General features: G+C 46.6%; 1 protein-coding gene and 1 long non-coding RNA gene across 7 annotated transcripts in view; one reads left to right on the plus strand and one right to left on the minus strand.

Annotated features, from left to right (window-relative positions):
- Window positions 1–5465: 5465 nt before the first annotated feature.
- Window positions 5466–6853, minus strand: LOC135366305 (uncharacterized). The gene is made up of 2 exons (XR_010414135.1): window positions 5837–6853; window positions 5466–5781 (listed from the first exon to the last, which is right to left on the minus strand). It is a non-coding gene; the product is annotated as an uncharacterized LOC135366305 (long non-coding RNA).
- A 1130-nt stretch (window positions 6854–7983) lies between these two features.
- The window catches only part of LOC135367473 (dedicator of cytokinesis protein 9-like), an 83408-nt gene continuing 78146 nt past the window's right edge, over window positions 7984–13245 (plus strand). For all 6 annotated transcript variants that reach the window (XM_064600776.1, XM_064600777.1, XM_064600780.1 and 3 more), the window contains exon 1: window positions 7984–8225. In XM_064600776.1, coding sequence (XP_064456846.1) covers window positions 8127–8225 — 99 coding nt within the window. In that variant the 5' untranslated portion in view covers window positions 7984–8126. The remainder of the gene's footprint in view (window positions 8226–13245) is intronic.

The following is a 13245-nucleotide window of genomic DNA, read 5'->3' on the forward strand; positions in this document are numbered from 1 at the left end:
TAAGCTATAAGCAACATGACAGTGCACAAACAAGAAAAAAATGTTACTTAGTGGACCAAAAACGTTTCACAGTTCGAGTTCATAGTCACTTAGATAGGACGGCGGTTTGCGCTGTCTATTTGGACGTTGAGAAGGCTGTTCTGTTGTTGGTTGAGACGCTGAATTTACTTGCGTCACTGGCAGTGATGCGGAGTAGTCCGAAGTGTCGGTCAGGTCACTGGCAGGCTGCGATGACAAACGGTCTTCGTCGATTTGCGCTGAAAGAGGGGGCACGTATTTCTTTAACTGGGAGACATGCACCGTGCGTGGTTGTTTGGTTTGTCTTATGGACTGTCCCGTAACTGGCATAGCCTGAAACGTCGATGGAGTGAGTTGTTCCGTTAGGCGGTAAACGCCTTTAAAGCGAGGGGAGAGTTTCTCGAGGCCTTGCAGAACTGGCTGTTGGCGGCGAATCCAAACGAAGTCACCCACTTGGAAGGAGTGTTGACGATGGGTTCGATCATATAGCTTTTTTCTACGATGCTGAGCAGTTTCAGAGTTTGTGAGAGCCTCTACGCGTGCAGTTTGAACATCTAGTAGCCGTTCTGCGAGCGACGAAGCACTTGGGGGGCGATGTCGTTCTTCGGGGAGTTTTGGCAAGTATCCGAAGAGAAGTTCAAACGGGCTGAAGCCAGTGCTGGCGTTGTACGCTGTATTTACGGCGAATGTAGCTTCTGCTAACTTGGAATCCCAGGGTGGTTGGTTTTGTGGACTGATTTTCCGTAGGACTGTGACGAGTGAGCCGTTGCTGCGCTCTATCATTCCGTTTCCTTCCGCTCGGTAGGCAGTGGAGTAGTGTACTTGCACTCCGTGAAGGCGCATGAAACGCACAAACTGGGCAGACTCGAAAGCTGCTCCGTGGTCGGAGAGACAATGGTCTGGGGCACCAAAACGGTAGAATATTGAATGCAGATGGGCTATTACGTCCGCGGTGTTTGTAGAACGTACTGCGGCAGGGATGATGAAGCGTGTTGTGAAGTCAATCACGTTAAAGATGTAGCGGGCACTCCCTGTTGGTGGCATCATTATGTGGTCAAATGCGATGATTGAAAATGGGATTTCAGAGACTGGCATGTGTCCCATAAAGCCAACATTCTTTGAGGTAGGACGATTGTAGAGCTGGCAGGTTTGGCACGATGTAACATAGTTCTGTACTGATGCCGTTAGTCCGGGCCACCAGTAACGGTCGTGAAGCTTGCGTAGTGTGCGTTCTGAACCCATGTGGCCTGCACAATCATGCATAGTATGGAGGATGGCTGATCGCATTTTTGCGGGGACGACCAAGGTTGGGTGCCCAGAGTCCGACTGTTTGTAGAGAATTCCATCGATGTCCAAGAAGTCGCTGCACGATGGGTTGTCTTGCATTGTTAGCCGGGCGGCTGCGCACTGGGGATCCTCTCGTTGCAGTTCAGCGAGTGAACTGTTATGTGCTGTGATGGCAAGTGACAGGCGAGAAAGGTGATCGGCGACAACATCTTGGCGACCTGGGCGATGTTCCACGCTAAAGTCAAATTCAATTAAGTCCATAAGCATGCCTGTGAAGCGACGTGACGGGCGAACGTTGGTGGTAAGGCAAACAACAGTCCAATTGTCGGTAATGAGACGAAACTTTCGGCCTAAAAGGTAGTGGCGGAACCTTAACGTAATGGCCCAATGGACGGCGATACATTCCCAAACATTACTGTGCAGTTTTTGTTCGTCAGGCGTAAGCTTGCGGCTAGCATACTCGATGACTGTGTCATGGCCATTCTGAAGTTGAGTAAGCACTGCACCGACAGCTGATGCGGATGCATCTGTAGTTACAGTAGTTGGAACTTCCTCAAGAAAATGTCCCAGAAGTGGCGCTTCAGTAAGGGCTTTGCGTACAGTCTGAAAAGCTTGTTCACACGTAGTGTTCCAATACCACTCGGGGGCTTTGACGAGGGCATACAGTGGGGTGGCAATCCTTGAGAAGTTTTTGATAAAGCGGCGGTAGAAATTTGCAGTTTGTACCCAGGAGAGAACTTGCTTCCGTGTTGTTGGTCTTGGGATGTTTAACATGGCGGTCACTTTGGTTGGATCGGGGAGTTTCCCGTCGCTGCAGAGGATGAATCCTAGAAAACGGATTCGAGATAGCCCGTAACGACACTTATCAAGTGAAACTTTCAGTCCATGGTGTTCCAAGCGGTGGAGCACCAATTGGAGCACTTCGACGAAGTCAGGAAAAGATGATGCGAAAACCAGAATGTCATCTAAATAGATACGAATTCCTGACTTTTGTGGGGCTTTGAAGTTGCTGAACACAAGTTGCATGGCACGTTGAAAGGTAGATGGGGCATTCTTGAGGCCAAAAGGCATACGTGTCCACATGTAAGTGCCACTGTGTGTGATAAAGGCAGTCTTAGCATAGTCCTCTGGTCGAAGGCTGACTTGCCAGTAGGCAAACTTTAAATCGAGACAGGCAAAGTAGGATGCTCCTGCTACATCGTGAATGATGTCGTCTGCATGCGGCAGTGGGTGCACGGCTGTGATTGTAAGTTTGTTTAAGGGTATGTAGTTGACGCAAAGTCGTTTCTTTTGTCCTCTGGTGACGACGATAGCCGGGAAAGCCCATGGCCCTGTAGCTGGAAGGAGGATGTCTTGCTTTAGAAGTTTATCCGTTTGCTCATCCAAAAACCGACGGTCATCTGGGGAGTATCGATATGGACTCCTGCTGTATGGCACTGCGTTGGGTAGTAATTCGATGTGATGCTCAAGTCCTTTTAGATGACCGATGTCATCTTCATTACGAGCAAAAACACTGTGGTGAGTTGACAAGACTGAGGCGAGCTCCGACTGTTGTGCCTGCGACAGTTCCTTGCCCACAGCTGCTGGTGGCAAGTCGTCGTGAACAGGTATTGTAACGGTTTCATCAGGTGCAGAACGAGTGCAGTGTGATGGTGCCGTGCTTTTGCAAAGGGGCTCCCATGGAGGTTTTGTATCTGGTAGCGACGACTCCTGAAGACCCAGAGTAGGTTGGGCTTCTGGTGCTGTGCCTTGCGCTAGGGACGACTGGTGAAGAACAACTGCGCAAGATGAACGAGGATAGAGTTTGAGATGTGCTTGTACTACTGAACCTGAAGCAGGGTGGTGTACTTCTGCTGGGTTAGGTGGCTCAAAGACAAGGCGGGTGCCTGTTACGCGGAACCAGTCCTCACCCAAAATCAAGGGAAACACGTTATTGTGGAGGACAACAGCCTCTACGACTCCAGAAATAGGTCCAATTGTAATCTTCAGACAGATCGTTCCTTCTGGTAGAACGGTCGATCCACCGACTACTCCCAGTGGTGGCTGGGTCCAAGGAAGTAGCTGTGTGCTGGTCACGAGGGACTGGTGAATAATGGTCATTTTTGACCCAGAGTCAGGAAATGCGTCGCATGGTCCGATACTGGCGATAGTAGCTCTAAAAAATGAGCACTCCAGTTGAGACCCGTCAAAAGTTTCTGATGTGGTGGTATGTAGAGCGTGAGGCACTGGCGGTGCTGGTATGGCAGTAGTCTGTGTTGCAGTCTTTGATGATGAGGAACCGTGATTTTGTCGGCCTTGCTTTGTAGGGCACTTGGAGGAGAGGTGGCCTTTCTCACGACACGAGAAGCAGACAGCTTCGCTTAGTGGGTCACCAGGGCGGAATGCTGGTGCACCGTAGCGCTGAGACAGAGCTTCGTACCGGACTTCTTTTTGTTCCGGGGCTAAGTCCGCAATTCGAACACGCTGTTGTAGAGCATGGGGGCGCGGAGGACCTTCTGGATAAGACTTGAGATTTGCAGTATTAGGACTTGCAAGTTGGTGTTTAGGTGGTCCAGTGTTGGGGGGTCCCAACGATGCACTTGGACGACTTTGATGGCGTTTGTATTCCTCCTGACTGTGACGTGGGGGCACAGAGGTTGGCTGTTGCAAATGCTGGAGTGTGCGATCTATGTCATTGCACATCTCAAGAAACGCTGCCACTGACGCTGGACGCTGTGCGGCGATGCTTGTAGCAGTGGACTGGGTTGATATACCCTGCAGTAGGTACTCCACTTTTTGAGCATCTGTGAGGGGAGCAGGGCATTTGTTGATAGCACGGAGCTTTCCGTAGGCGTAGTCACGCAGGGACTGGGAGCTGTGTTGCACGGTAGCCATAACCTGCTGCTGCCACTGGATCAGTGACGTTTCCTGTGCGAATGTGTCGAGGAAGGCAGTCTTCCATGAGTCCCACGTGGGGTACTCACGACCCGAAGTCAGATGCCAGTTCTTGGCTGTGCCGCGCAGTTTACTGGCCGCGATTAAGCGTGTAGTGTCTGGTGACCATGATGCCAGTTGTTGCGTTCGTTGAAGATCCTCAATCCATAGACGTGCTTTTTGTTTCTTGCCGTCCTCAAAGGCAGGTATGCTAGACGAAATGTCGGGCATGGTGGTGACGTTTATTTGAGGAACGTAAGACATCTGGTAAGGCTGAAGTACAGGAGGCAAAGCAGACTGAGGTGCGGTTTGGGGCAGTTGCGATGGAATGGCGCTGACTCCGTGGTCCGCTGTCGACGCTTGGGATGTGTTGCTTGAGTGGAGCATGGTTTCACACAATGGAGGAGACATAGGAAGAGTTGACGTAGCTATCTCTGAAGGCACACTCATAGTCATTGGTAGAGATTGCGGGGGTTGTTGGGCTTGTTGCAGGATATGTGTCAGTGTGTTGATGGATGCTGTAAGCTGTTGTAAAATTCGGGGGTCAAAAGGCACAGGAGCTTGAGGGATATCTTGGAGCGTTTCCCGTGTTGTGGATGCTGTGGAACGTTCTGCGTCAAGGCAGGCTTGGAGACGCTGGACGAGTTCTGCGTCCGAGCCGGTTGTGTCAAGATCGCGACGTGAGAGTTCATCCCGAATTAGAAGTGGGCTGAGGCCTGCCATCGTAGCGGCGTCCAATTCCCGCCAATTGATACCCGGCATGGTGGAATCAGCGAGCGAAAGCCGCGTGACAATATGGCGGCTCAAGGCCAAGACGGCGAAGCCGAGGAAGAAGGCAAAGATGGCGCGGCCTGGGAGAAGGTCCGAGAACCGGGGTGACAAGCGAACAAAGCGAGGCTGGGCGGCATTGTGGTACGAGCGGGGTAGGCAATGGGTTGATGTCGACTGCGCCAAATGTGGGGATGCCAGGGCTGGAGAGGCATGAGGCAGGGCTTGGGGAGAACAATGAGGGCAGCGAACTACCCGTTTAATGGCGAAAGCGATACAGACAACTAGCAACAGAACCGTCAAGTAAGCATGGCGAGCGACGACTACTGACTAGTGGCAAGGGAGTCTCTGGTCATTCAGACGCGGCGAGCGCATGCCACAGCTTTTGCGTAAGCAAGGGGGCGACCTCTGTTGGAGTCCAGGGGAAGTGCGGCATGAGTGAGGAGGAGGGGGGGGAAGGAAAACCCTCACAATATAGCTCAAGTAATTACCGTTTATTCTGCTAAAAGCATACACTGAGCAGAAAGAAATAATCAATACATCTCTACATTTACATCCCACGCAGTATAAGTCTGATCACTCACTGTGTCTAGACAAAGCATATGCCTGACTGTGCGATGCACTCACGGACCACAGGGAGCTTTCGTTCGTTGGCCACCTCACATCTTGTATTTTCTTAGAGAAGATGACACGACACTCCTGTTTTCTATGCAGGTCGCGACATACACCCCATTCCTCTTCACCGTACGTTCGGAATCTTCTTATCCTGTTTCTCTTCAAGTTCCTCCGAAGTTTCTAAAATGAAACATCTAATTAATAGTAATCAAAACATCACGGTCATCACTCATACCTGCAAACATTCGCGACGTGCAGTCCGATTGGCGTTTCACAGTGCGGTCTTGCCTCTACGCCGTTTACGTCTTCTTGGCGTCAAAACGCTTCCGGGAAATCGACAATGTGTTGCACAGGAACCATTGTCATCGCATTGTCTTACAAAGCGCACTGAAACACACGTAAATACTGCACAGGAGATACACCATCACCATCCTTGCGACGGTTACTGAAGAGAAAACCAACTTGCTGCGACGCGCAGGGTTGCCAGATGGCGAAGGCCTTGTATAGCCCGTTTTCCGGCCACCTGTAGCCAAAATATAGCCAGTACGCCAGTACCTTCTAGCCAAAAAAATAGCCAAAAGCGCCCGACGTGTTTGTGCATGCTACACATGCTGCGGGAGGCGCTCCTTGTCCTTCCTTGTTATCCGTTTCGGTTTGACTGCTGACGCAGAAACGACAGCCGTGCATTGAATGAATGACAGGCATTTATTATTCGTGAAATGATGCGATTAGAACGAAGGAAAATATGAAAAATTCAAGCTCCAGTCAATTGTAGACTGCTAAGGACATTCGTCGGAGTTGTTTCCCGGGTCTTCAGGATCCTCGTCCGCAGTTTCTTCCCATTGACTTTCTCCATAAAGCACGTCGCTCGTGAACTTCTTTAGGAGGTTGTCTGACGGCTTGAAATCGGCACAGCCACAGGAGGGTCTCGAGGGTGGTCAAAGACAAACGGTTCCTCAGGTCTGTTTTCATAACAGTAACCTGACTAAATACTCTTTCTACGACAGCATTGGAGATCGGGACGCTGAGCAGGCCGATAGCGAACCCCGACAGATTCGGGAACATCTTTTTCCCAATGCTGTTTTCCATGCGTCGCAGTTTTATCCAGAACTTGGGCGTGTTCTCATCCCGTGCGTCCTTATAACAATCTGCAGCAGCGAGAACTCAGATTCGATATCAGAGACTGAGTCGCCAGGAATCAGGTTGCGAAACGATCCGCGAAATGCGGAAAATTATAATTTTCCGCATATAGATAGATATATAAGATAGAAAATATGTTTTCTCAAGATTGTTGCATTGTAGCAGCTGTAGAGATTCCAGTACTTCTAAGTTCAATCGAAGTTGTCTCAACACAATTTTGACACAGGCGACAAGGTGGATCTTTCCATCACACCCAGTTTTTCCTCATCCTGCAGGTGGGAGCATTGCATCAGCATTCAGCAAAGCGAAACTTTGTCGCATAAACGCGAGCTTTCAATGTCAAGGGGAACGCACTGACGCAGCCGTGGATTCAAGGAACGTATGAAACAATGGATTTTTCTCTTGTTTCACATTTTCATCGTTTCTAAACGGAATCACGGTCAAAATTCAGAAAATAGCCCAAAACTAGCCAAATAGCCAAACCCGATTTTTACCCGCCAAATGCGAGCAATATTAGCCAAATTTGGCTATTTCTAGCCAAATCTGGCAACCCTGGCGACGCGTCGAAGTTGGGGCAGCCGCCATCATCATCATCATCATGGGGGACCTGCTTATAATGACACAGGGGTGACACAAACCCGCCATTGTTGTAACTACCCTCAAGCGGGTGCTTTTGGCGAAACTGCCATCTTGTCCTGGTCGCACGTCATAGAAAACGTCAATTTGGGATCATGTGACTTTGTTTACATGTCGGTTTGCCGCTTACCGACATATTTTCACCGTCATAACACCAAGAGATTACCGTATTTTGCCAGCGTAAACTATGCGGTGCTTCTTCCACAACATGGTAGCCCATTTCACCTTAGTTTAAGTACATCACATCGGCTCGGTAAGTCTTAACGCGCGGTCGTCATCACATCGTTGGAAGTTGTCAACAATACGAGGCTTTATGTGTAAAACTTTGCGTTTTACTGCGAGATTAAGGGATAAAAATAATTACCGTGATCGAAAAACATCCAAAACGTCGTCCAGAAAGAACAACCGTATTGTTTACAAACGGTTTGGCCCCCAATCACGGGCGCCGCCATCTTTAAGGTCACGTGCGCCTTGACGTTTGCTGTGACGTTCGACCAGGACCTGTCCAGGGTGCATTGCGTTCCCCCAGCACGCTTTAGTCTACGGAGCAATGCATTGGATGCCACCCCTGTGTATAATGACGTTTTTAGATGGCGCTAGCGGCGGTGGGCTTCCATTTTTTTTTTTTTTGTTGTTTACTACGTTTTTGTTTTCATAGGACATCGGTTACACTACATCGTTACATGGGGTCGTTTTTGTTTTCACCGGTTGATGTAGATTTTGAGTTTCTGTTGAATGTCATGTTATAAATGGCAGAAAGGAAGTTTACGCGTGCTCTCAGCAAGCCGGGAACGGCTGCCCAGGCTCGTGAAACCGTATCGCAGGCTGTCAGGGAAAGCACTGTCCTGGTAAGTCTTGAGGAATTTGTACTTACACAGTATTAAATTAAAATGTTAGGCTTACCCTTCAATCACGTGTTTGCTTAAAATAAACGTCACGTTTATAGATGGTAAAAATAGTCGCAGTACAGCATCTTTGTTGTGCGTGAAGAAGTACACTCCTACGGCGTACGATATCGCACGGGATGGCGTAATCGCATTTGGGAAGTGATACTAGTAACTCGTAGTTTACAGTTCTGTACTTTAAAGCCCTATTGTGTGTTTTAGCGGTCTCTGTCAACTTCCAAGATGGGTGGTTGAGGCGAAATCAAGAGCAACCACGTTGTGTTGCGTCAATGACGTACTACACATGAGCTGTTCAGACGTTGATTACAAAGACATACCGCTTTGCCATTTCATCTGGTAACGGTGGTTGGCGAACAAAGGAATAAGCGTAAAAACATATCTGTGTGGTGTATTTGGACACCATTTTCCTGCAGATGAAAATGTGTCACAGGGGTCACAGGAACACTCCAGGTTAACCTGGTTCTAAAGGTGGAAGGACCATGAAGCCCGGACATTCAGAATGAAAGCTATCGTATTTAATCGGTTGCCACATAATTTGTGGCAGGGGCGCCAGGTAGTTGATTGCATAAAGTGTTAATAATAGTATATCAAAAAGGGTTAAAAATTGGGCGGCTAGGTAGTCCATAATTGAAAGCGCTAAAACCCCCAGTGCCGGGGATCTAAAATAAACGACGAAACACATAGCATTGACCGACGAACTAATAATCTTTATTTTGCTTCAGTTCCGCTTATATCCTGATTGTCGCTCCACCTTTTTAATAAGTCAATAATAGCTTTTTCTTACTGTCTGGTGGTGGCAGCTTTTCCACAAGTAGTCTCATTGTCGTAATGTAATATTGGGTCGCTTCTACTGCACCACATTCCAATAAATGTCATCTCTGCTGTGTGTGGGAAGCATTTGATGTTTAGTTTTGATGGTCTGATCATAGCTCTCTGGGCACGTAAAGCCACAAAGTATCATTAGTTTGGATGGTCTTAAATGCTGAATGTGAAAAGCTTGGAATAACAATGAAGATATATTTGTGATCAGGTCCGAAAACTCCCAAGTAAAATTGTGCACATTGTGCAAAACAGTTTTGGCTATTTTTGGCCTCTGTGCTGTGTCAACTCTGTTCAACTAAATAGCCTATGTGCTGAAAGAGATCTTATAGGTTACGCATTATCATTGGCTAGACACCTGTCGAAACGAAGTAATAAAATAAATCCTTCTTAGCAATAGTTGTATTAAAGCCTTAAAGTAGCACAGAAGTCATTTTTAACACCCAGTTTTCTTCCTATAAAACTGTTAAGTAGGCCAGTAAGATGCACCATGCGAAGTAATTTACACCACAGAGTCATAATTATCGCGGAAATTGAATTTAAAATCACCACAAAAAGCGACCGTGCGCAACGGTGGTGAAGAGCAGTACCAGCCTGTGACCTGCCCTGAACCTCGCGCTGACGCTATAAGGAGAACGCTCGCTGATTGGCCTAGAGAAATGTTGTGTGCTGCTCCGCTGTTCGGGGTTCGGATAAAGCCTTTCTCCTTGCTCGGTAATGCTTCGGCCGCTCCTTCTATCCCCAATTCTCCGGGAGAACTAGCAAAACAGGTTTACGGCGGCAAAGGGACAAGGTGCTGACCCCACTGACCGGCGAACCAGAACGAGTTCTCCTTATACCGTCATCGGTTACGTGGCATCATACCTCCTCATCCTCGTTATAGCTGGAGTGGAGAGTTAAGGGTGGACGCACGGAGCTATGTTTATGTGACTTTTTTTCTGGGAAACAAATTGCAGACATCAAAACCTTTCGCACTATTTGGTATAATGACACACACACTTTCATCAGATGTCTTAATCTGAAATTTTTTTGGGTGGCCCTCTGTACTCCTTTAAACTCCTGGCTGACAAACTGCAGACCATTGTTTGTAGCTGCTTTCTCAGGCCAACCAAACCCTGCGAACATACTGGCAACTTATCAATCGTACTTCAAGAATGTTGTTGACATCATAGGAAACACCTCTACCCACTTAGAGTAGCTGTCGACTATAACAAGGAAATATTCATTATCCTTGATAGCAAGATCCAAGTAGACTCTTTTGAAAACACAAAGGCCACACATGCAGTGGAGCATTTTTTACTTAATTCCTGACTGTTTGAGATATCTCTCACAGTTTTACGACACTGTTCTAATATGGAATGAAGTCCAGGCCCCACCACATGCATTGCCTGACCAGGGATTTCATCCTCGAAATGCCTGGATGTTCTCCATGTAGTAACTGTAGAACTTGGAACTTGAAGTGTTCCCCACACTAGACAATCTTTATCCATTGATCGCACATCTCTTCCTTGGAAATAGGCTTGCAATTCTGAGTCATGTACATCATTCGATCACCCTCTTTTGGTAAACTCAATTGCTTTTAGCAACACTAGGTCTTTCCTAGTTGCTTCTTGAAGGTTCTTGTTCGTCAGTAGTGCATTTTGGACTGGTGAAAAGTAGTTGAGTTTGTGTTCTTCTACAACTCACTTGAGTAGCAGCAATCTGCACACAGCATTCGAGTCTCCAATGTCACCACATTTCTTGTAGTCATATTCAACCAATAGCAGGCTCTACCTCTCAACACATGCTGCAGCAATTACTGATGCTTTATGCCAAGTAAGGTTGTGAGGGGACAGTGATCTGTCATAAGGGTGAAAGGTCGTCTGAAAAGATACACTTATGGAACCGCTTTATGCCCAAAATTAGACCAAGAGGTAGTGAATTTGTGAATAGTTTTGCTCTGCAGGTGTCAAGTTTCGCGACACGTATTCGACCCTTCCACCCTTCTACCCAACTTCTTTCAATTCCACCCTTTTCTACCTCCCTTGTGAGGACAGCAGGGTCATTCCACATGAAGCGATCCAATTGCGTGGCTTGACCACCACAGATCTTGTTCAATTTTTTTAAAAACCAATACTCACAAAAGGCAATTAGGCAAATTAAGGCTTTGTATGCAATTGTCCTTTCTATGTTGTTCCAGCCTCAGAACATCAGTTCTCCCATGTTTTCACCAAATTTGGAGGAAATTTCGTCTTAGGTGGTGCTAAACATGTGGGATTTATCTAAAAGTCAGGTGCCTTTGAAGGCGTCTTATTGGGAAACAGCTAAAGGTAGTCTGTAACCGTCAAAGGATTGCTCTTTCATTCTGTATAAATAAATTCTCATGCTGATGCGTCTTTTGTACTGTGCCATAGACCTAGATATCCACATTTTCACTGTAGGTTTGCTATTTTTTTTCTGAGTCACTGCCTGCACATACGGACATAAAATTTGGTAGACATTTAGCTAGTCATTTGGTGAACACTTGAACAAAAAAATTCTCTGTATATAAAAGAAAATTGAAAAACAATTTTGTGAAATATGCAAAATTTCATAAATTAGCTGTATTGCTACCTAAAAAATGGATGTGGCCAGCGCAATATAAGCATTCTGTAAATGCTGCAATGATGATGAATGTGTCCACTTGAACATACAAGAAAATTGGGAGGATACTTTTTATTTTTATTTTTTTTCGTTTCAGCAGTAAACAGTTTAGGAGCTTCTGGACCAGCACTACTGTATTTTACATGAGTCGAGGGTACTGCTTTTTGTGCCAACAAACTGTCTTTGTGTGGCCTACCTTTCCACTGCATTTCACCTTTGCAAAGGAACTCTTTTGAGCTAAGTGCTTAGTACTACCACATCTAGAGGAATGTCCTACTGGTACATTTTGTCGTTGTCACTTCCTTTGTTGAACTGTGTGAACGTGTGTGCTATAGAGTTACCTTGGCTGCTGCATATCACATGTTTCTTGAATGGACAGTTCTTGTGCAAGAAGCGAGTTCCGAATTTACTCAAGTTCATGATATATGACAGGGACATTGAAGACCTAGCCCATCAGAAAAAAATAGCCGAACATCATGCTGTTTGGAGCCTCCAGAGCATAGCACTGGACGACTTTTTGAGCGCCTTCGTGCAGAGCAACAAAAGGAGGTTGCTAAACCCAGCTCACAGAGCGATAGTAGAAAACAGATTAAGTGAATTAGTAATTGAACATTAATACGATAACAACTATTTATACGAGTGGTATGTAAATGGCTGTTGTTAGAAACTGATTCATGGAAAAAGTACGTCACAGTCCAAGTAAGTTAATTACACTTTGCAGCTGTTCTTGACAAAAGTAGTAACCAGTTTCAGTTGCAAGTTACTTTCCATGAAAAAGCAACCTGTCACTAAGTCCCAATGGTAGTTAGATTCCATTTCATAACGAGGAATGACATGATCCTTTTTATTGGCGCCTTTGTGAGGGCCTCCCGGGAGAAGTTGGTGATTACCTAGATGGAAAATATGATTGCGTCTGTTTCTGCCATGCATTTTGGCAAGTTCCCCCATGGTTCTGTGCCTGAGTGTTTTCTTGGTCCAACGTAAATGTTGACGTTAACCTTCCAGATGGAAGTCTCCCACATTTAATGCACCCACAAAAGTGACCAAAATAAACGCGAGGTGCTGCACTGGCTCCCGATGAGCTCGTGGTCCATGGACTTCCCTATTGTTTTGGTCAAGTACTCGGCCCTGTGGAATTACAAGTTGACAGGCAGGAGCTTCTCATGGCACTGGGGTGATGCAAAACTCTGGGAAAGGTTTTGTCAGTTCCTCAAGCTGGTGAGGATGTCTCTTTTGAGCTTCTTGTGTTTAAATACTTTTTCAGTTGGCAGCAAATGTTTGGTGCTTAGTGGAGGGTTCGAATGTAGGTTTCTACGCATACATGAAAAAAAAAAAACACAAGAAAGTGCTGTGCTCTAAGTAAGTGACAAATAATTTGAAAATCTTGCAATGAATTTTAAAGCATGTATGTATCCCAATCCAGTGACATTTGTACATGGTTGGGGAAGGTAAATTAATGCGTAATATTAAGCTCGTGAAACACACTTTAGCTCCTGTGCTTTCATTCATTTATAATCTTATC

This window comes from Ornithodoros turicata, chromosome 8 (genome assembly GCF_037126465.1).
Source record: "Ornithodoros turicata isolate Travis chromosome 8, ASM3712646v1, whole genome shotgun sequence".
Taxonomy (NCBI): domain Eukaryota; kingdom Metazoa; phylum Arthropoda; class Arachnida; order Ixodida; family Argasidae; genus Ornithodoros; species Ornithodoros turicata.